This window comes from Lepisosteus platostomus, chromosome 7 (assembly GCF_059453375.1).
Source record: "Lepisosteus platostomus isolate fLepPlt1 chromosome 7, fLepPlt1.hap1, whole genome shotgun sequence".
In the NCBI taxonomy this organism is placed as follows: Eukaryota; Metazoa; Chordata; class Actinopteri; order Semionotiformes; family Lepisosteidae; genus Lepisosteus; species Lepisosteus platostomus.
Genome location: NC_142617.1, coordinates 43,831,646 through 43,852,872, shown reverse-complemented (window position 1 = coordinate 43,852,872; position 21,227 = coordinate 43,831,646). Strand labels below are relative to the sequence as shown.

Here is a 21,227-nt window from a genome sequence, read left to right as displayed (position 1 = left end):
GTAGGAAACCTTATTTACCGGTGAACGAGTGTTCCGTATGTGAACAGTGACAGCTGCTAAACAGTGTGTGTTCAGTAGTTGGGTGAGATAAACCGCCATCATCAAAAAGATGTTAGCCTATCAAAAATATTCAACGGAATGCCAAAGATGAGATGTCACTGTGGTATAGTACTGTTGGAGTACAGGTTGAAGTTCAGTATTTTCTTTGAGGGTCACTCTCTGTCCACTCACCTCTGACCTGTATCGTATTTTGATCTGTCTGCCTCAGGTTCTGAGTGGGGCTTTGTGCCCAGTACTGCCAGAGCTAATGAGGAGTGAGGAGACAGGGTCTTGGGTCTGCGATCAGACAGAGGGCACACTGGTTCCCAGTAAGTCCTCGAATGGTGTTTTGGTACCTGCACTGGTTTCCAGCACCACTTGATCTGGTCCGTCCTGTTTTTCGAACCCTGGACCCCTGGCAGGAGGAAAGACCCTGACTCTCCGGTGCCACAAAACACGCACCTACACATGAGAGCAGAACACCCCCTCCCCCCACTTTAATACTCACTGTGCTGACAATTCTAACACTGGAAACATATTACACTTTGGTTACAGACGGGTTACAGAGTCTTCATGTACAGCAATACAAATTGAAAAGGAAAAGCCTAACTAAGAAGCTAAGTTTTGTTTTATACTTCAATGATGCAGGTGGCTCAGTAATGGTTAGAGATGCCGCCTCATGGCTGTTGGGTCCCGAGTTTGATTCAGGACTTGGAAAGATTGTGTGGAGTTTGCATGTTTCCCTGTGTCCACGTGGCCTTTCTCAGTGTGCTCCAGTTTCCTTCCACCCTTCAAAGCCATGCTGGCTGGTTAATTTGTTCCTCAAAATTCACAATGTGTGTGTGAATATCTTATAACTCACAGCCATTAGTATGAGTAAGTAACGGGGACCCATCTCTCTGCAGTGTGAGTTGCTGGTTTTTAAGGCACCTGTGTACAAATCACTCAAGTCGTGCATGATACAGCGATCAGGTATCTTGGAAGCTTCAGCTCCAGAACTGATGTCAGTTTACTCTATTTTTGAGCTTTTGGCATCTCCCTGTGGCCCCCTTCTCTCCCTGATCTTTTTAACTTGCAGTAAATGAACAACAGACCAACATGTTCCTCCAAATGGAGTGTATGAGCCAGTCAGAGTCTTTGTCTACAGTCTTTATACATCATCCAGCCCTGGCGAGGTCAGTCTTCAGAAAGCTGCCCGCCAGTGGGAGTCGTCATTCTCCATCGCGGATCTCCTTCAGGATACCAATGAGGTTGTCCAGGCCGAAGATGTAGCCCTGGTCTGGGCCGTCGTAGGCAGGGGTGTGGGGGTGGTGGGCGCCGCGGAAGGTGGTGTGGGCGAAATCGATCATACGGACGTCCACACTGGGGGAGGCGGAGGGGCTCTCCACACCCTCGTAGATGAGCAGCAGGGAGCTGGAGTAGAAGCGGTAGGAGCCCTGGCGCTGGAGGACAGCGCGCAGCTGGCCGAGTCGCTGCAGAATCGGGCCGATCAGCTCGCGACGCACCCATCGCCCATTGTGCAGGAACTGGCACAGCGCCTGCCGCAGACCCGCCCCCGACAGCGTCCGGCCGTAGTACTTGTTCCGGCACAGGAAGTGGTCAGAGGTCACCTGGAACACCTGTGGGGAAGAGCTGCTGAGGGTCAGCAGAGTCGTGGATTGGAGCAGAGAGGAGGAACGTGGCAGGGGAGAGGGGAGAGGGGAGAGGAGAGAGGAGGGAGGAACCGAAAGGGCTGGAGAGGCGGGACCAGACAGACAGACAGACAGACAGACAGACAGACAGAAGGGCAGGGCAGGCTGCTGTGCCTTACTTGCATGCCCCCCAGCCGCAGGCCGAGTGAGGAGGAGGTGCTCTGCTCACACTTCTTCATGTGTCTCCTCTTCTTCTCCTCGGGTGCATCGTCGCCGTGCTGCCGTGTGCCCATCTTCAGGTCCAGCACGCAGGGACGCATGAATGGCCACACCACGTTCTCCAGCAGCACGAACCCTGAGCGCAGCGTCAAGGAGAGAATGCCTGCAGGCCTGGGAGATTGCGATCAGGGTGGATCTCTGAATTTAATGACTCACTGCTGACCTTGTGCTGTTGTGCTGTTTTTCGCAACCAGTTTCCCTTTGTGTTTATTATCTGCCACAGACCCTCTGTGTGTCACTGAACCTGGATTCTGTTGTAGTTTGTTTCTTTTGTTGTTACTCATTTTTGCTGAATGGCTGCTACTGTTACAGTTATTCCGTTGATCTGTCTTGTGTGCAAATCAACTAGTTCTCTGCACAAGGGAATTCTGGACAGATTGGCATTTGCTGTGTGTACTGGTTACTGAGGAAACGTGTGGGGTACCCAAATGTGCTGCATTGCAGTCTCCAAACAGTAGAAATTTAAAGAGCCAGCTGGTGCATCTTTCAGGAATTTCATAAAAAAGGTCACTAGCTGTGCTTATGGTTATAGGGGATTTCTTTTCATTTTGCTTTTAAAGAAATATCAAGCAGTGTTTCTCAACTGGTCAGCATTGCTCCGGTGACTGGTGCCGACCAGGGGTCGAGAAAGATAAATTTAAGGAAGTATTTGTCTCCAAGCTTTATGGGCCCTGGATTCCATCTAGAATTCCTAATTCTGCTGCCTCAGACTCGGACTTGCATGACTGCTCCTGGCAAGTGATGTGAAGAGGCAGGATACTCCTGTCCATGAATGGTAAGACCTGACTTTCCTATTGTGCTCTTGTTTCTTCTGTCTAAAACTGCTGCTGGTTTCTGAGTCTGTCAGCCTGAAAGGCAGCAGTGTTTGGTCTTTGTTCTGGTTTGACATAATAATAATAATAATAATAATAATAATAATAATAATAATAATAATAATAATAATAATAATAATAATTCCTTACACTTGTGATGCGCTTTTCTGGACACTCCACTCCATGAGCAGTGGACAGAGTGAGCGGCAGTTCAGTGCCCTGTGTTGTGTTTCTTGCAGTTTGTCCTTGCTCACGATACTCCATGTTGCTCAGGACACATGTCGGAATGATTCTGCAGGAGGCCTGGATGCTTACAGACCTCCAGGAATAGACTTCCTGAGCTGAAATTGGCTGACAGCTAGTCCAAGCAGTGGGGCTTGAGGGATTGATGACCACAAGGGGCTGCTGTTTCCCTTTGAGTGATAATCAGTTCTTGCAAAACAGAAGCATAGGGAAAGTGAAAGGGAGACGATTTAACAAGAACACAAGAGTCGTAAAAGATACAGTGCAGCACGTTGGAGGCGCCCTGAGAGGACATGCGGGAGAGCTGCGCACGGTGGCAGCGCAGGCCCCAGGGGTTGTGGCTGTTCTGCTCTGAGAGCTTGCTCTCATTCCCATTGGGGTCCTCCATGTGGAAAGGCACGTCAGAGCCGAGCCCCCTCCCAGTGCAGCCCAGAGTCCTGGGAGGAGAGAAGGGCACAGTCACCAGCTTTACCCCACCCAGTGGTTCCTGGATATAATTTACTTGTGAACTAAATTAAGTGGTTCCTGGACATCTTTTGTGCTCTAGAATGTTATGGAAATTTGACTCAGCTGTTTACATTCTTTTAAGCAGTTATTACTGCTATGAACTGGGCCTAATGGGACTGGAGTGCTGATGTGTTTGTGAGACATGAAGGACCAGAGATTCCCCCAGCTGAAAAAACTGCAGGGTTGTATTTCACGGTGACTTTGTTAGTGTTGGATTATCACAAAAGAAAACAATGAGTGAGAGCACTTGATTGATCTCTTCTGATCTGGTCGTGTTCAGTTTGTGTTATAGTCAGAATAAGATCCTGTTCTGTTAGCTCTGCTGGTGTACTGTACCTTAGCTGTGCACCTCTGTCATTTTCCTCTTCTGTAGCTCACCTGTCATGGTGGGATCTGTCCTGCAGGGGGCTCTCTCTGATTTCCTGGTGATCAGGACTGCTGGCCTTGGTTTTCTTGTTCCTGTGGGCCTTGGGAGATGGCGGAGCTGGGCTCTGGTTGTCCTTATGGGGAGAGGCCACCAGTACCAGTTGCCCACTGCTGTCTCTCTCCAGGCTCACTGAGATCAACCCTATGGGGAGCGGAGGGTCAGGGAGTTTGACTTGGCTTAACTCTAAGTGCCACCACCCTCACCCCATAGCCCAAGCATCCTGTGAACAGAGCAGCTTCTGCTGTTACTCATATTCCTCCTGTAAAATCTATTTTTGTGGTTTATTGGCTCTGTACTGCACTAATGCCAATGCACCCCTGTCACTCCTCTTATAATGTGCACCAGTGAAGGGCTAGTGTGTGTTTTAATGCAAGTCAAATTTCACATCACATATTATCATATTCTTGCATTCTTTATTAGCCCTATACAATTTCTTGCATTAGGAATGCATCTTTTCGCATATCACGATATCCTATAGGCTAAGAGTGGTTTCTTATTCAGTAAAAGGGAATTTTTATTTTTTATAAATCCTGTGTTTTTAGATTGTATCCTTGGCACAAAGTAGTTAGTGAAAGCCTTGTAGTGCTGCCTGCTTGAATCTTCTCACGTGAAGCCAAGAAAGTAACCTAGAAAAAACAAATAAATCAGTGGAGTTTGAGCACAAAGAGACTTGGAGAGAGGATCATAGGGGCAGACCCACTGGCCGCTGATTGTGGGTGTTGGCACTGGTAAGGAGAAACACATCGCATAACAGGACTGGAAACACAAGGTAACGTCATTTCCTGAATCAATGGATTATCAATCCTAATCCTGCTGCTTTGGCTGTTAAATTCATACAAGTGAAAATGTGCATTACATAAACTGCTCTTAGTAGGATTCTGTAACTGCTTGATTTTGACAGCTCCCCACACTCCGCCCCCTCACCTTGTGTACCCAGTAACCCTTTGGCCTGGCCCCGTCCCAGAACCCTAGAAGCAGCACTGCTGTTTCTGCTGAGGCAGGGGTGTCTTTCCCTGTACAGGTTATTTTGGTTTTATTGCTGTGTTCACTTGCCCTCCCAGGCTGAAACAGCCCCGCTGAGGTGCTCCCCCTAAATGTCTTGTCTCTACAGCTGGGTGTTCAGGCTGTCATCCCTGTCTGCCCCATGGCCTGGATTTCTGTAGGTAAGCGCCAGCACTGTGCCCAAGGCCAGAGCCTACTGCAGACCACACGGTCTCCTTCCACTCCCAGTCAAACTGTAGGGAAGAGCATGCATGTGTGCAGAAACCAAAAAGAGAAATTAAAGAGGAGCCGATGTAGACAGAGTTAAATCTGGCAGCTCATCCTTATCTCGGTGAAAAGGAGACTTTGTTGAGATTTTAGGAAGAACTGTCATGACTCTGGAGATATTTTCTCAAATATTTTGTTCTCAGATTTTTGGCTGTTATAATAATAATGCAACAAATTTGGCCCAACCAAATGCACCTGTCCTGCTGGCTTTCTCTACCTGTCTTTACCAAGGTGCAGTGGGGCTGGGGTGACTTATGGGGAGACAACTAGCTGGAAACTGTTGAAGCACAGTGTTAGGAATCGAATGGTTAGAATATTCCTCTAATTCAGGCTCCGATGGCAGCAGCCCAGAAACCCAGGGAACAGAATTTCTCTCAGGGTGGGTAAACTGTGCAAAGTGCTCCTACACTTCTGCAACTCCTCAGCAACCACAACCTCTAATAAACACACAAACAGCAATGATGGAAAGCATCCTGTGTGTGTTCACCAGTACAGGGGTACCCCATCTGCACTGCCTCTTCTCAACACGCAGAATGCTGTTATTTCCAGTTAACCCTAGATGTTCAAAACAGCACTGCTGGGACAGCAGAGGCTCAGTGGATGAATATGGAAGTTCCTGGCTATGGAGTGAGGGTTTATCTTATCTGTTTGATTGCATTTTGCATGTATTGGGGAAATTTGCTTCTTTGCTATTCTTGGGACCAGGTGTACCCTCTGTTGAGACAGTACACTTGGGCTGTGGTGCAGACAGGATTGTTGCAGTCCATTCCTAGCGTACTGCAGTGTATAGGCTGTCCCGTATGGACTGTGATAGCACTGATCTGTAATATATAGTGGGGCTAAAAAAGTAAACATCGGAGGCACCATCTCTGTAACTGTCTGTCCAGTTTACTTGATGGGATCATGTGAATGGTTACAGACAGATTCTTCTCAGAGGTGATTCCAAAATTCCACCATCCTCATGTTTCTCAGCTAATGACTTTTAACCCCTAGCCAGAACCAGCCTTCAGCCTCTGGCAGGTGTTAATTATATTATCAATACAAGCTGTGCATGTTGACCTAGAACACTTTAGAATAAAATACTGTTCTTCTTTCCTTTTGCTGTGATAAGCTACTAACAAAAGAATAGTTGTCTGGGTTGTCTGCCTGCAAGGTTATTACCACCTCTGAAACATTTTGATGTTTAGTTTGTTTAGTTGCTTACAGAAAGGGCCAAGTTGTACAGCCTGTTCTCTAGTCTGGACAGGATGTGATCTGTCCAGCTGGTGTGAGTCAGAGGGGTCAGTTTTTACATCCACACCCCCCCCCCTCCCCATCCTGGAGTCAACAGGGTGTTAAATGTGAAAGGAGCCCCTCATGAGAGCGGAATGCAGGAGACACTGGACACCAGATCAGATCCTCCTTTCACAGAGCAGTCACGCTAGCTCTGAGGGACCATCTACAAACTCCCCTTTTCTTTTTCAAATGCACAGTACATTTTGTGTGTGTACCCACTTTTCTCTGTGGTGCAGACCTTTCGCAATAATTGTTAGAGCAAGCCAACTATTGTACATGTATCTTATTTGTGTGGCCGTATAGTTATTACATATCATCCTTGGCAAAATAAAATATCTATCACCCAGTGATGACGTACACAAGAGTCTACAGGACCTAAAATCTGAAGTGGCTCAAACTGGAGTCCTGTTTGATAGGCTGTTTCATGTAGTATTGTGCTACAGCCTACAGTCTGTCTCTGCAATTCCTGTAATGGGTGCCAGGGTGTTGCTGTAGCTGTGGGAGGTGACTACAGATATGCAGACTGACTTCTGACCTAACACAGAGTTGCGAACCTCCCAACTTGCATTACTCAGGGTCTGGGGCCAACACTGCACATTAATGGGGCCTACAGCTACAGTTTAACAGGGAGTGCAGTGGTCCTCACTGTTAACCACAGGAGGGACTGTGACTGATATTTCTGGACTGGGTCTTAGAGCTTAAGGGCAATTTTCTTTGATATTGGTGTATATTTCTTTAAGTAAGATAAAGTTTAAAATGCTAATTCTAATAATGTCGAGAGCCAAACTTTGCTATTGTTTTATCCTTAGATTGTCCTAGATTGTCCTGTATTAGTGCTGGAACAGCAGCCTGAGCTTCCCTGTGCCCTGAGGCAAGAGCAGTTTGCACTGGCCTGCGTTTCAACAGGGCTCTAAACCACTATCTGATCCCTTCAGCCTCAACAGCCCCTAAAATACCTAGCGCTTCACGCCTCAGACTGCATTCCTGATGAATATTTTTGGGGAAACCTGAACCCTGACCCTATTTTTCATACGTGCTCAGAGGGGCGTCCCTGGCTGGGGTGCTGTGTTGGGCGGGACGTATGATCCAGGTTCAGAAAGCTATAGAGCAGACTTTCTAGTACAGCCTGCACTGATGGGGCAGAAAGGCAAATGTTTTTATGTTTTTTTAACAGTTTTACTATGGTAAAAGTGTAGTAGGCAGCAGTGAAAGTAGGGTAAAACACTACCAAGGAGGCTCTGGTCCTTGAGAGGAGAGGATACAATCGAAAAGCAGAATTCTGGACCATCTATCCTGGTTCCCAGACATTGTAGGCATCCTGCCTGCTCTCCAGCATCAGAGAATTCATTTCACAGGTTGAATTTATCATTTTAAATAGAGAATTATGTGGAATAATGTGGTTGGGTAGTTTAAGTGAAACCACTGCCTTAAAGTTTGCCACAGCTTGTCAGCCTTTTATTTGGCTCCACTTCAGAAAGTCTGTACATACTAGGTCAGCCGCAGTCCCATGAACACTCTTCTTTGATAATGTCCCATTGAAGTGATTTAGTCCTGTCAGACTGGTTTCTGTTCCACCTTTCTTTTTCTGTTTAAAATGCAGGATCTGCACTTGGTTTTCTGATGTTGGGGCCCCAATCTGGAACGGTCAGCTACCAGCAAATCCCCGGGCTAAGGCTCATGGGAACCATCATGCAGCGCTACTGTCTGCTGAAGAACTGCCAAGGCCTCTGCTGTACCATTTACTGTAGGTCTGTGGATGTCCAGTCAAGCTCAGAGGCAACTGATTTACAGCACACCTCCTCACCATTTTCTCTTCTACCCCCCACACGCATCACCAGGGGGATAAGGTTTGCTGGTGTGACAGCCTGGATTTGAGCTGCTGTTACTCAGGCTACAGGACCCTCTACCTGTATGCCATGCCATGAAGAAGTCTGTACTGGATTGGCTGAAGTGGTCTCTGGCTGTTATTGCTCCAAATAGGGTTACAGGGTGATGCATTATCCTGGAGGCACATGGCAGCGTTTTGCTGATGACAGGTCACAGATTCTCTGTTAATTCCATCATGTGCGGCAGCTGGACCTCCTGCTGGCTGTGTCATTAATTAATTCATCAGCCACAGGGTGCCCAAGGATAGGAACTGATTTACTCTGCTGTTGCAGCTCAGCAGAGAGTTTGTGGCCTTTGCTCCCACATCACTCACTGCATGGAAGTAGCAAGACCTCTAGTGAGACACCACATGCCTTGATGCTGCAGCCGTAGCTCCACAGTGGGCAGAGGATCTGTGTCGGTTCACAGGTCATTCTCAGTTTTTTAATACAAAACTACTTTTCATGACCACATCAGAACTCCTCAGCCGCTGCTTTTATTGTTTTTGACGTGACTCACTCTTGCCAGCATGCCCAGCTTTTTGCATAAGCAGAGGAGTTGTATCTTAGCCTAGGCTTCGAGCATGGCATTTCTGAACCATGTAACTAATCTAATTAATGACTAATTAATGCCTGGGCTATTCAGTGCTGCTGGTCACAATCTTTAATCCCTGAAACACACAGCTGTCAGTCACAGCTAGTTTCCTCCTCTCCACACCTGTCAATCAAGTTTCTAATGAGAAATCTGAGTGCTCTGCTCGGTCTCTGGAGGCCTGATCCCGCCTTGTTCGCAGACACATCCACATTTTCTATCAGACAAGGATGGAGGCTGGGTTCTTATTTCCACTGGCCCATTCTAATTTGATCTTTTAAAACTGAGAATACAGAATATTAACAAAGAGCTTTAAGGTGCTCGTAGTGCTCAAAAATAGTTCATTCACCTGTAGAAAAGTTTAAGCAAAAGAGTAGAGACATTTTCCACCATTCACAGAGGCCTGGATCTTTAGAGCCAGGATGCAGAGATCATGTCCTCGGTCTTCATTCTTCACTGGACTTCAGATTACCAGCAGAAGTAGTTATTTGCTCAGTCTGGTCGGTTCTGCATTTTCCACAGGCGTTTGTAAAGAGATAGATCTGTCAGCCCACTCAAGTAGTGTGGAATTTCAGTTACTCCTCTGATGCTCTCGTGCCTGTCTGCCTAAGATGGGCTGCCTTTGCTTGAGAATAGCCTGAGAAGCCAGTGGAGAATGCAGGAGCCCTGGAACTAAATTTAAGAAGCTGAGAAACATCGCAAAAGATCTACTCTGGGTCTTTGGATCCAGCAGTCCCAGTTTACCTTCTGCCAGAGTAAACTGGGCCAGGTGGGGCTATGTTCTGGGGGGTAATCGTTTTCCTGGGCTACCTGTACACACATCGTCTGCATGAGGCTAAGGCAGAGGAACAATGCAAATAAATGTTGTACAGCTGCTGTTCACATTCACCAGCGCAAAACTAAAGACATTTTTCTATTTAGCTTTTACTTTCAATAAATATTGTAACATAGTAAATTTCACAAGTTTAATTTATGGTGGAATTAGTACAAATCGCCTAGTGGATATATATTAGGTTATTACCTCTAACTTAACCTGTAGGATAGTTTGGTCATGCCCATTTTGCACATGTTAGATCTTAAAAATAACACCCATTCTTGTGCACAAGATCTAGGTGTCTTAAAACAGGGGTGCCCAGCCCTTGTTCTTGACAGCAGAAGTTATGCAAGTTTTATAAGGAACTTCAAATGGTCAATCAGCAGGGATCTGGAAAAGCCTGTTTACTTCCTGTAATTAAGCAGCAGATTGACCTAGGTAAGTCATTTGGAGCTCAGCTGAGGTGACAACTACAGCTCTTCAGCACGAAGGCTGGGCACCACCGACTCGTGAGTTTTCATTTTGAAGAAACCCCTGGCAGCTGCCTGTCTCCGTTGCTCTTGCTCACCTTTGAAGCGGGGAGTGAAGGCCTGCATCTCGGCGGGCAGGGACTGGTAGAAGCCCAGCTCATTGGAGAAGAGGGGCTTGCAGATGGTCGTCTCATTGTAGCGCATCATTCCAGCGTGCCCCCCAACCTGGTGTATGAAGGGCTCCAGCCGAACCCGAGTCCGCAGATCCCCATCCTCCACCCCGTTCAGGAGTACCATGCTCGCATGTGGGCCTGCCAGGCACTGGGTGGCTGGGATCGGCCTGCTGTCCACCACCCAGGGATGGACACCTGGCTTCAGGACACTGGGAGATGGGGAAGGGGTGCCCCCGAATTTCCGGGGTTCTCTATAGAGGGGAGAGGGCTGGGCGTCCAGGAGCTGAACTGCTGCAAGAGAGGGATTTGGAATATAACTGACCTGATATCTTTCTTGGTCCTTTACAGCCTACAGCCCTTGAGCAACGAAGTGAGAAGCCTCCTGTGTGCTAACTCTGTAGGGGGATGGACCTGGATTTGGTGGAGGAACTGTTTTCACTCTGTTGCTCTGTGCAGGTAATATTGGCTGTTTTCTAATTTACAATCTAATAATAAAGCCAAAAAGGCTGTTCTGTTTGTTTTTGGAAACTGATCAGTAATATAGCTAAGCCAATGTTGTACGTCGGTTTAAATGTCAAGTGCAAAGTGCTTTCTTCTTCTTGTGATTTAGATCATCTTCATTTTCTAATCTGTTTTCAGCAACATATGTAAAGAAAGAGCTTTTACAGAATAAAATGTTGGTTTATTTTACATATTCAAGTACAGTGTTATTTTCTAGGGTACATTTTGGCTGTTTAAGGCGATATAATATGAATCCTAATATACTTGAAGGGGCATTCTTAATCTGGCAGAAAACACAACCAATAAAATTGGCATGCAGGAGAGAACTCTATAAATATGGCTTTAGATATTTTTTTATTCCTTTTCTTCAGGGTGAATACAAATGTAATTGCATTGAGTCATGTGGTTAACAGGACTCTTTTTTGGGTCTCTGCATTTTGAATCCTTGTTTGGACTTTGAAAGTGTTCCACATTTCAGAGGATTTCATATAATAACAGAATGACATAATAGAATGTCATCTGTTAAAACTAGTCACACTTTACTGGGATTACCCTGTCATCTTAAATCACAGGCTTTAAAAATGCATTTCAAACATGAATAAAGGAGAGTAAAGAAGCAATTACCTGTTGAGGAAGACAAAGAACAGAGTATAGGCAGCGAAGACAAAATTACAGCTGACCACTGTTCTTGTCTGGCTCCGCTGTTACAACTGACCGATGTTCTTGTCCAGTTCTGCTGTGGCCACTGGCCACTGGGCATGTCTGGCTCCTTCGTGACAGCTGTCACTGTGCTGGTCCGGCTCGGCTGTGGCCGCTGACCACTGGGCTTGTCCAGCTCCTCCGTGACAGCTGTCACTGTGCTGGCCCGGCTCGGCTGTGGCAGCTGACCAATGGGCTTGTCTGGCTCCTCCGTGACAGCTGACCACTGGGCTTGTCCGGCTCGGCTGTGGCAGCTGACCACTGGGCTTGTCTGGCTCGGCTGTGGCAGCTGACTACTGGGCTTGTCTGGCTCTGCTGAACAGCGGCTGTATCTCAGTCCCTGTGTGTGTATCTCTCTCAGCTGTCTCTGTGTACCAATCCTGTGTGTAGAGAAGAGTGTGAAGCTCTGGCTGCCTGGAAGGTTGACAGTACATACTGGCGCAACAGCATGGCTGACACACTCCTTCCCTCCCTCCCTGACATGTGCCCACACGCGCAGGAATATTTGACCACAACCGTGTGACCTTAGACGCTATGTGTGTCGAGACTGTTTATGTCCTAAGGCAGGATCAAATTTCCTTTCTGGAAAGCAACTTTTTTTATACATCAGACTTCTTGATTTTCTGAATGGTTTCAGGTATTAGTGGCTAAAATGGACATGATTTATTTTTGTGGTCTTCTAAAGCTAAGAATTTACAAAACAGATGTGATTCAAAGTACAGCAGCTCACATCTTTTTTGTACTTGAGCTTTTCATTTCTGCATGGGAATGTTAAATTTATGCAGTTAATCAAGCAGTCACACTAATTAAGTCAGGGAAGGACCCCTTGATCGCTTGGAAAGGAATGACCAGAGTTCAGAGTCTCAAAGCCCTGCTGTGAGTGTAAATACAGTCTACAGCTTTTGTTTGACTTTTGAGAGACAAAGGTCTGAGCCAGAAGTTTGACCTGTCCCGGGAGAGATGGAATCTGGGATAGAACTGTGACAAGTTCGGGTAGCTGTGGACACATTTCACAGATGTAACTTTCTCCACAGGAAACAGATTTGCTGTCTCTTGTTGTAGATAAATGTCTCATGAACACAACCCTAACATAGCAGGAAAATGTATCCCTATAAGCATAAGCCTTCTAATGTTTTTACATGTTAAAAAAAAACTCTGTAAAGAATTCAGTAACATTCCATATCTGCTGAGATGAACTAAAATCTGAACCTAATTTTCCGATGAAAATGCTGCTGAATTAACTGCTTGCAAATGTTTTTAAAAAATCTTATTTTGACAGATATTGCATTTGTATTAATTTGCTTTTAATGGTGAAAAATGACAGGTTACACCAATCCTGCCTTTTTCTGGAAGAATCTTCCCTGATGTGTGTTTGTTGTGTCTCAGATGTTTTGTAGGCTGACCTGCAGTTAAATTAGTATGGTGTGTGTCGGTTCTGTTACAGATGTATTTGTTCCAGCTTGTTGACCTACGTATTTTGTCAGGCTTCAGGATACAGAATCAATTTGCATCTGTGGCCAACAGGAGACAGGTGAGAATGTAATTCATTGCAGTTAAAAATAAAAAATGAAAAATAAAGTGATTTATGGAGCTGAGTGACAGCCGGTTATTAACTCATGCAGCCTTTAAAAGAGAGTGGGGCAAAGCTGCAGGCTGTCCAGACCAGGGGCAGCACTGCCCTCTGCTGGTGGGCCTAGGACATGCAGTGCAAAGAAACCTGAAAAATGTCAGTGAATACAGTACTGTGTCAGCTTATAATAATAATTAATAATTCCTTACACTTATATAGCGCTCTTCTGGACACCCCACTCAAAGCGCTTTACAGGTAATGGATGATGCACGGCAGCCATAGTGCGCCAGAACGCTCACCACACATCAGCTATATGTCGGGAGGTGAGCAGAGTAATGAAGCCAATTCATAGATGGGGATTATTAGGAGGCCATGATTGGTAAGGGCCAATAGGAAGTTTGGGCAGGATGGGCACCGGTTTCATTACATAGCTGAGGTTTATGGATCCTTTTGAAACTGAATAGTCTATCACTTTTGACACTAAATGCAACATTACAGTACCCTAAAGTCTTATTAATCAAAATACATTTAAAATACTGGGAAACAGAAACCTGACCTCTACGCCATGTGGTAGTATTAACATTTGGTTGCAGTGGAAGGGAATTCTCAATTCACTTCAGGGAAAGTTGCTTATACTACACTGATTTATCCCTGATGGCTCTTATCAATTAGTGATGACTAAGATGTTTTATGGACTTAAATGTACAAGATAGGGTTTAAAAATGTTAATAGCTGCCACTTTGCCTTTGATTAACATTGGCAGTGCTGAGCTCCGGCCTACTCTCTCTCAAGATATATTCCATTTTCACAATAACTACGTTACTGAAACATTTGATTTCCTTTTTTGCCTCTACATTTGCAGCTGCTGCGCCTTCAGTATTGGTGCTGTGAATGCAAGAGGCCATTCTTTCCTGCCTGGCAATCTTTTGACTTCAGTCACAAACCCAACACACCGATGTTGTGAAAATAATGAAAATTTATTTCAAACATAACATGGGTTATGAATGGCAAATGATGCTTGAATGACTAAAAAACACACCCCCTCCTCTTTCACAGAGTCAGCCTCCTGTGGCATCGCTGGCACAGACGCCCGCTGCCAGGGGACAGATTGCTGCGTCTGGAGGAAGGCCGTACTGTCAGTGTGAGTAACTGCCGCTCACCTCAGGGGGGTCACCCCAGCTTCACCTCACACACCTGGCTTGCAGGGGCCCTGTCACAAAGTCACTGCCTCCAGTGCGTCACAGGCAGCGAGTCAGGCAGGGTGCTCTGTTCATCAAGTCCAATACACGTCTCAGCGTTGTACTCCACTGCCAGATGTAGATTTATCCTCTAGACCCCACAGCTGGGTTAGGCTCTCATTTCCACACTGACACACTGCGAGTCTTGTCACCTTCTGCATCTTTGCTTTATTTGTTTAAGCATTTGTTTATCCCTTCAGTGCACTCTGTGTATACAGCTGTAGGTCACTCATGATAAGGGCACCACTAATAAATAATTTAATAAGAAGCAGCACCATTCTGATATGGAACAGGCTTTTTTACCAATCTTCTAATGGGCTAAAGAGAAGACTGAGAACATTTAGCACTGAAGTGTTGAAAAACCATTGCTTAGGATACCTGAACACAGATTCTCACTGAAGTGTTTTTGGATCTGTGCATTCCTGCTTGGTGTGTCGGCAGGGAGGAAGGGAAAGGAAAGTGGAAGGGACTTTGGCTCAAGAGGGTGAGAGGAGAAGGCTTCTGTTTGTTCAGCTGCTCCAGCAAGTTTAACACACTGTTCTCTAAAGCCAACACCAGTTTTTTATGATCAGCTCAAAAAGAATCAGTTTCAGAGTTAACTTTTTTATATTTGTCTACAAAGAAAAAAAACAACAACTGTTCAGCCCTGCCAGCTCCATATTCCAGAAAACATTCGAGAAATGTCTCAGGATTCAGAGGCTCCAAGTCCGCCCTCTCCAGGATTCAATCCAGCACAGAAAGCACATCTGCAAGACATCCGACTGCCTGGCTGATGCTCCCGAAAGGACAAAACCGGAAACCAGTATCTGCAGGAAAGACTGAAGGCTCCCCTCCGTCTACAACACCTTCAAAAATAAAACTAACAGATAAAGATACCAAAGATTCTCATCTTCCCGCTCTTTTCCAGATGACTTATTTTTAAGCAGCATGTCTGAAGCACCCGGTCGAGACACAAAGCCACTACACAGGATGACTATCAATGAGGAAGACAGCTTTCGAGTTTTATCAATAGAAAGAATTGACCATCTTTTCAAATAGCCAGCTTTGTCACAGCTCCCTTTATAAATGAATCCCATCAGTCCAGTGCAGAGGCAACTGAATGAGACTATAGTGTTGTGTAACCCTGTCTAGCTTGTTCATTAGGTTACAGTTCCTCAGGATGGCAACTTACTGCTGAATCCCAGGTGGAGTCTTTAGGTTATTCAGGCCTCCTGCCCAAAACGAAAACCAGCCGAACACAAAATATTCCCTTTCCTGAAAGACCAGTCCAGTCTGAGACACCACCACCACCCTGGGCTGGCTGCTGCTTGAGGCACAGCTTGTGAGCGTGTGCTGTGTTTCGGCTTAAGGTGGAGGGGGTTGTTCATGCTCCCCGACACCCCCTAGCTGGAGTCAGACATCTCTGAGGGCTGCGTCCAGCGCCACACCAGAAAGTCCTCTCCGCCCACGCGGTGGCTCTCTGTGCGAATCCGCGACTCGTGGGACGCCAGGAACTCCACCGCCTTGTCCCACACTCTTCGCATTCGCCGTCTGCAAGAACAGACAGAAAGCAGGAAGATGTGACAAAGGACCCCCAAACCCTGGTAACTGTTGCAGATCAGTGTCTGCCCATCCTCTTCTCTAATTAAATCTGAGTACTTTTTATCCCCCCCAGTGCTTTCCAATCACATTTTCCATGAATATCAAAACGTAGTGTTCAATCCTTTATCATCAGCCAGCACACATGTACATTCGTACAAATAAAAACAGAATTAACAGTTCTCGCAAATGTTTGTTAAAAAAGACCCAAGAAAAATGGCTTTTCATTTTGCAATGTGCCGTTACAGAAGTGGCATGTGGAAGACTGGCGTCCTCCTCAGAGGGCTGGCCGCATGGCAGGACAGAGTCTGACCTGTTCTGTGGAGGGATGAGGGAATCCCGGATGTGGGGGATTGGAACATACGGAAGGGGCTCCAGTCCCTGATCCCAGTCCTTATAGTGTTCCCGGACCGCAGCTGCAAAACAGCAGAGCCTAGTGCTCAATGACCATACAGTACAGCACAGCCCATGACACACACAGCCACGTGCAGCCAAGCCAGCACCACTCACACACAATAATCGAGCACCTGTGTGAAGAAGGACAGAGATGTGGAGGCCTGGGCAGGCCACAGGGTGTGCAAAGCCCCATAGGACACAGGTCATGAACAGGCTTTCTGAAGGGCTTTTTAAAAAGGTAAACCAGTGTCTCTAAAAAACTGTAGTAAATTACACAAATCTAAAACCCCAAAAGTTTAAAAATCAAATTACAGGATATTATACCTGTAATTGTACTATTGTACTCTCAGTACATTGTACTGAGAATTTGAGATTGGGTCTGTATGTGTTTCATGGCTATTAATTCAAAGGCAGAAGCTCAACTTGGCCTTTACTGTTTAAATAATGTGGATTATCTGACAAGGGACACACAAAACCATTCGCCCCCCCCCCCACCGACACCTGCTCATCGGCGCCCCCCTGCTGCCCAGCATACCGATGATCCTGTGGACCAGCTCGTACATGGCCTGCTCCTCCTCCTGCAGCCGACGCCAGCGGTACCTCAGCAGCACCAGCACCCCCCACATGACACCCAGCGCTGTGGAGACACACATGGAGGCTCACAAACCGCAGGGAGACGTGCAGCCCAGCTCCATACCCGTGACTCCAGTGTCTCCTGGATTTTGGGCTGCCTGAGCTCGTCATTTAACCCTTAAATCCACTAATTAATTGCGTGCTTGGAAAGTTAGTTTAAATTGTTGGGAAATTCACAAGTGACACGAGTTGTACAACATTTTAGGTTCTGTTTTGCTCTCCAGTCCTATCTTGCACCTACAGTATACGTGAAGAACATTTCTGAACTCAAACTCCCTGACTCTTGCACTGTACAGGAACTGACAGCTGACACTCAGCTCCACCAGCGGAGCAGGGGCGCACCCAGGATGAAGATGAAAGTCCGCTGGAGGGCAGTGACTAAGGCCAGGCTGAGCCGGCAGTCGAGGCTCCGGGAAGGCCAAGAGGACTGGACGCACTGGACCGCCTGCACGGACACCACCGGCTCCGAGGGGTCCTCTCCCACCAGCCTGGGACAGACAGAAGCACACTGGAAAGGTAAGGGGCGAGAGGAGGCCACTCTGTATGTTTGGGTGCAGGAAGCTGACAGTAAAGACAGGCAGATCAACAGATGTGAGCAGACAGACACCGGACCACAGCACAGACAGATGAGCACAGAGAACTAGAAACCTAATTTTATGCTGGGATTTTGAATATTTAGGAAGTTTTGAACTATTTTAATTCAAGAGACTTTAATAGCTCCCCTTCCTTTGAGAGAGAGGCAGCTGATCTCCAAGTTAATTAAAAAACAAGAGCTTTGACTAATTACCACCTTCTGATTTCTCACTGGAGCAGGTTTGATAATACCTAACCAAGCCTTCTTAGAGTTCTTAACTTTGAGCACTTACTGAATTCCCAGGTCTGTCTCACTCTGGAGAATCCATTCCAGCGCTGCCTCCAGCTTGCTTGCATAGTCTCTGTTTAAAATCTGCTGAAGAGATTTCAGTTCAGTTCCTGGCATGGGCAGATAACTAAATTACAGAGAAATAAAGACAGGACACTTCCACTGCAGTCAGAGCAGGTGAACACAGATCTCTTAAGTGCATGTTGAACTGATCTACACAGCTCCTGTCCTATGACAATCCTGCCATACAGCTGCATTTTAAAAGTCTCAATTCCCTAGATTCAGCAGTTTGAGAAGTGATAGCTTGGAAAATTTAAGCTTAAGTCTGCAGACTGTCAAAAGTATCAATGCTGGGGGCACAGACCCTTGCTGGTCGTGACATGTTTTAAGATCAACAGGGGCAGAGTGGAGTGTGAGGGATAAACAGGCAGCTCCCATGGAAACTCTGCAGCAGCCCCTCAGCTTGCTGCATGGAAATCCTCACCTGTTTTCATAATTCAGAACTGTTCATCGTTTTCAGTTTGTTTCACACTTTCATGCTCAACTTTCCATTTTTTAAGATCTTAGCAGGTAGAAAAAACAAAGAATTCAAATGAATGAAGTTATCGGGTCATTAAAGAGACAGAGCTGAGCTGCAGTGAGAGGAAGTGGGCACACTGCTGCGGAGCCCAGTTCCTCAGACACGAGGGCACCACGTTCAGTGTTCCAGTCTCCGAGTGTGTAACCAGCATCACAGGGAGGAAAGGCTCACCGCCAAGTAAGTCCTCACGTCTTCGATGGGAACACATGCGTTCGTCAGTTTGGATGGGTTCCCACATTCAAAGTCACCTAAACAAGAAGAGAGAGAGAGAGAGTAATACAGTATGTTGCTCAATTGCTTGCACAATTTTTGCATGCAAGAATCTCTTCCGGTTTCAAGACTACAGCTAGCAAGTGAAGGACCCATTTTAGTAAAACGTTTTGAAATGCTTGATCTTTTGTTCATGAATAAAACAAATCTGTGATTTCACTTAAAAACGACTCCATAAATTAACACTAGGACTGCGTTAATTTAGCTGTTCTGTTATTTGTTTGAGCACATAACTCTTAGTGATTCAGTGATATTTGTATGATTTAATGTTTTCAGAGTTTTGCAAGACTGTGACACATTAGAAAGCTCTGTGCTTATTCAGCTGTCTTAGAGAACACAGGAAGTACCCACAACCTTTGTGAAAGCCATTCTGAAATTCTGTATCAAGGTGTATTCTGCGTACATTGGTGGAGACGGGGGTTAATGTGGTATGCAGATCTTTTAGACTACCTGGAGCTGGATTTCTCTTTCGCTAATGCACAGTGCTAAGCAATACTGGCCAGTTATGAATAAATGGTGTATTTACAACTGAATGCCATGCAGAGACAGTAAAGAGTATTTTTCAAATCAATTTAACAATAGCAGTGTGGCGCACTGATTTATTCGACCCACTGGTTTGCAACTTATGGTTAGGAGCAGGTTATTATAGGAGGGCTATATTGACACAAAGGCTCAACATCTCTGTTCCACACGACACGCTCACCCCACGCCCCCTCCTCCCCTCTGGCCGACACTTCACCTGCCACCTTCGCCAGGAAGCTGTACAGCTCTGACAACAACTGCAGCTGCACCCTCTGCTCCTGAGCCCTGCAGTACTGGGGAAGGAGGAGGACAGAGGGGCAGACAGAGAGACAGGTGTTACACAAACTATGGTGCTTGTCCTCCACTCAAAGACCCAGTACCCATCAGAACTGCTTTTAATACTGCATTACTACCATTATCCCGTGTTTAACTGTGGTTGCAGTTTCCTCTATACTGTTTGAAGGAGGTGGGTCTCTGTAGCAAGTGTTGACGTGGACCGGGAGACGGAGCCACAAGTGTGGGAACCTGCTGCTGTCCCACCCCCCTCACCCTGCCTGGAGATACACCTGTCTGCCCTCCCGGTGCTGGAGTTTGCTCACTGTCAGCAGCCACAAGCAAAGCACACCTTTTCATAGCCAGCACTAGAACAGTACTCGCATCAAACTCATGAGTTTGGAAATAAAGTCTGGAAATACTTAACAGCCACAAAGCTCTTGACAGAAAAGCATCAACTCTGCCTCACTGGCTGCTACTCTCTTTCCTCCCAATTAAAGCCTGCCTCGGAACTTGTCAACCCAACAGTTTCTAATTTCCACTGCCCTCTTATTACTCTTGCTGTGACCGGGGCGTTCGCCGCTAAATCACTTTGTGAAACTGAAAATCAACTTTCGCCTTACTGTGTCGGTCTTCCCATCGCAGTCCACGCTCAGCCCTTGAACTGGGAAAAGGGGAGAGAGGCGTTAATTTCCACAGCAACAGCAAACTGGGCAGTAACTTCAGAAAGCGGGTGAAGCGGGTATTTACTGAGACAGCGGCAGTCGAGGGTCCGGGCAGCTGGGTTACTAATAAGCCTTGGCGCTCTGACAGGGACAAGGCATGCGGATGTGAAGGACGGGTTTCTCAATCCAGAGCAACTTATTAAACGAAAGAAGAAAAGCGAATTTGCTCACTGTTGCTGTTGGCGTTCTCGGGCTGGCCAAGACTCACAGTCTTCATATAAACCAGCCAGATGAGAATCAGGCTGAGGATTACGGTGCAAGCCAGCAGAACCCGGGACAGCTGCCGCTCGCAGAAGCGATTTCGCCGGGTGGAGCCGTCATACAGCCTCTGCGCGTCCTCCCTTCTGAAGAAGGAAAAGTTCGTGCTGTCGGACAGCCGCCGGTTCCGGCTGTCCTCCCGAGTATCGCGAACCCTGCTCCCGTAGTCATCTTCATCGTCATCGTCGTCGTCGTCGTCCGAGTCTTCGCTGTCCCGGTGGAAGCTGGCTGTCCGCTGGCGGTGCCGGGGGCTGCCGCTGCTGTGCCGGTGTCGGGAGTGGATGTAAGACTGGCCTCTGAGGAGATGCACTCGGTTGTAGTCAGCGGTGGCCTGTAGCTTCTGGAGTTTTTTCTGGTACAGTTTCCTTGTGTAATCGGATATGGGACCCGGGCTATAACCGAAGGACTTCAGCTCCCTACGGAGCAGCTCGTCCGAGGAGGCGGCCATGTTTAGTGTCCTGGGCGGAAGTGTGTTTTAACACACCGAGGTGGGCGTTCTGGGACGCCATGTTGGAAAGGACACAACCGGCATGGAGCCTCTGTTCAGTTGCTGATTAAAACAACATTTCTCATGTAAATTCGTTTTGTCACTACATTTCAGTGTTTTTTATTTTAAACATAGCCGTGTACATTCTTGATGTATCAATAAAGTTTTAATAATATAAAAACATTGATTTCACATTGAGGGTTTATGTCTTGTTTTAAATTCTTGTTTTATGAATGTGG

At 46.6% G+C, this 21,227-nt stretch overlaps 2 protein-coding genes and 2 long non-coding RNA genes across 8 annotated transcripts; 2 read left to right on the top strand and 2 right to left on the bottom strand.

Annotated features, from left to right (window-relative positions):
• Positions 1-512: 512 nt before the first annotated feature.
• LOC148658892 (inositol hexakisphosphate kinase 3-like) lies at positions 513-12,091 on the bottom strand. Of its 2 annotated transcripts, none has more exons than XM_088640644.1 (6): positions 11,522-12,091; positions 10,322-10,687; positions 3,890-4,079; positions 3,266-3,441; positions 1,850-2,025; positions 513-1,658 (listed from the first exon to the last, which is right to left on the bottom strand). In XM_088640644.1, exons 1-6 carry the CDS (start codon positions 11,655-11,657, stop codon positions 1,251-1,253), a joined length of 1,452 nt encoding a protein of 483 aa, XP_088496770.1. In that variant the 5' UTR covers positions 11,658-12,091; the 3' UTR covers positions 513-1,250. The 2 variants fall into 2 exon arrangements, with proteins under 2 accessions (XP_088496770.1, XP_088496771.1); XM_088640645.1 differs by having other exon boundaries at positions 10,322-10,684.
• Positions 1,955-15,284, top strand: LOC148658891 (uncharacterized). Of its 3 annotated transcripts, none has more exons than XR_015940237.1 (6): positions 1,955-2,079; positions 2,510-2,724; positions 8,083-8,230; positions 10,745-10,852; positions 13,041-13,127; positions 14,223-15,284. It is a non-coding gene; the product is annotated as an uncharacterized LOC148658891 (long non-coding RNA). The 3 variants fall into 3 exon arrangements; XR_015940238.1 differs by adding an exon at positions 5,050-5,101 and having other exon boundaries at positions 2,019-2,724; XR_015940236.1 differs by having other exon boundaries at positions 2,019-2,724.
• On the bottom strand, positions 14,125-20,949 carry LOC148658890 (LEM domain-containing protein 2-like). 2 transcript variants are annotated; one of them, XM_088640646.1, is made up of 9 exons: positions 20,415-20,949; positions 20,142-20,182; positions 19,427-19,538; positions 18,625-18,701; positions 17,878-17,957; positions 17,354-17,499; positions 16,914-17,015; positions 16,296-16,398; positions 14,125-15,934 (listed from the first exon to the last, which is right to left on the bottom strand). In XM_088640646.1, exons 1-9 carry the CDS (start codon positions 20,947-20,949, stop codon positions 15,787-15,789), a joined length of 1,344 nt encoding a protein of 447 aa, XP_088496772.1. In that variant the 3' UTR covers positions 14,125-15,786. The 2 variants fall into 2 exon arrangements, with proteins under 2 accessions (XP_088496772.1, XP_088496773.1); XM_088640647.1 differs by having other exon boundaries at positions 19,463-19,538.
• LOC148658889 (uncharacterized) lies at positions 17,952-21,171 on the top strand. Its single transcript, XR_015940239.1, has 2 exons — positions 17,952-18,630; positions 19,688-21,171. It is a non-coding gene; the product is annotated as an uncharacterized LOC148658889 (long non-coding RNA).
• Positions 21,172-21,227: the final 56 nt, after the last annotated feature.

Coding starts and splice junctions, on each gene's coding strand:
- LOC148658890 (XM_088640646.1), bottom strand. CDS start 20,949: ATGGCCGCCTCCTCGGACGAGCTGCTCCGTAGGGAGCTGAAGTCCTTC. Junction 19,539..20,141: donor GCGATGGGAAGACCGACACA/GTAAGGCGAAAG, acceptor CTCCTTCCCCAG/TACTGCAGGGCTCAGGAGCA. Junction 17,500..17,877: donor GAGACAGACCTGGGAATTCA/GTAAGTGCTCAA, acceptor TGTCTGTCCCAG/GCTGGTGGGAGAGGACCCCT.
- LOC148658892 (XM_088640644.1), bottom strand. CDS start 11,657: ATGCCCAGTGGCCAGTGGCCACAGCAGAACTGGACAAGAACATCGGTC. Junction 3,442..3,889: donor GACAGATCCCACCATGACAG/GTGAGCTACAGA, acceptor CTCTCCTCCCAG/GACTCTGGGCTGCACTGGGA. Junction 2,026..3,265: donor CGCCTCCAACGTGCTGCACT/GTATCTTTTACG, acceptor CGCTGCGCTCAG/GGTTCGTGCTGCTGGAGAAC.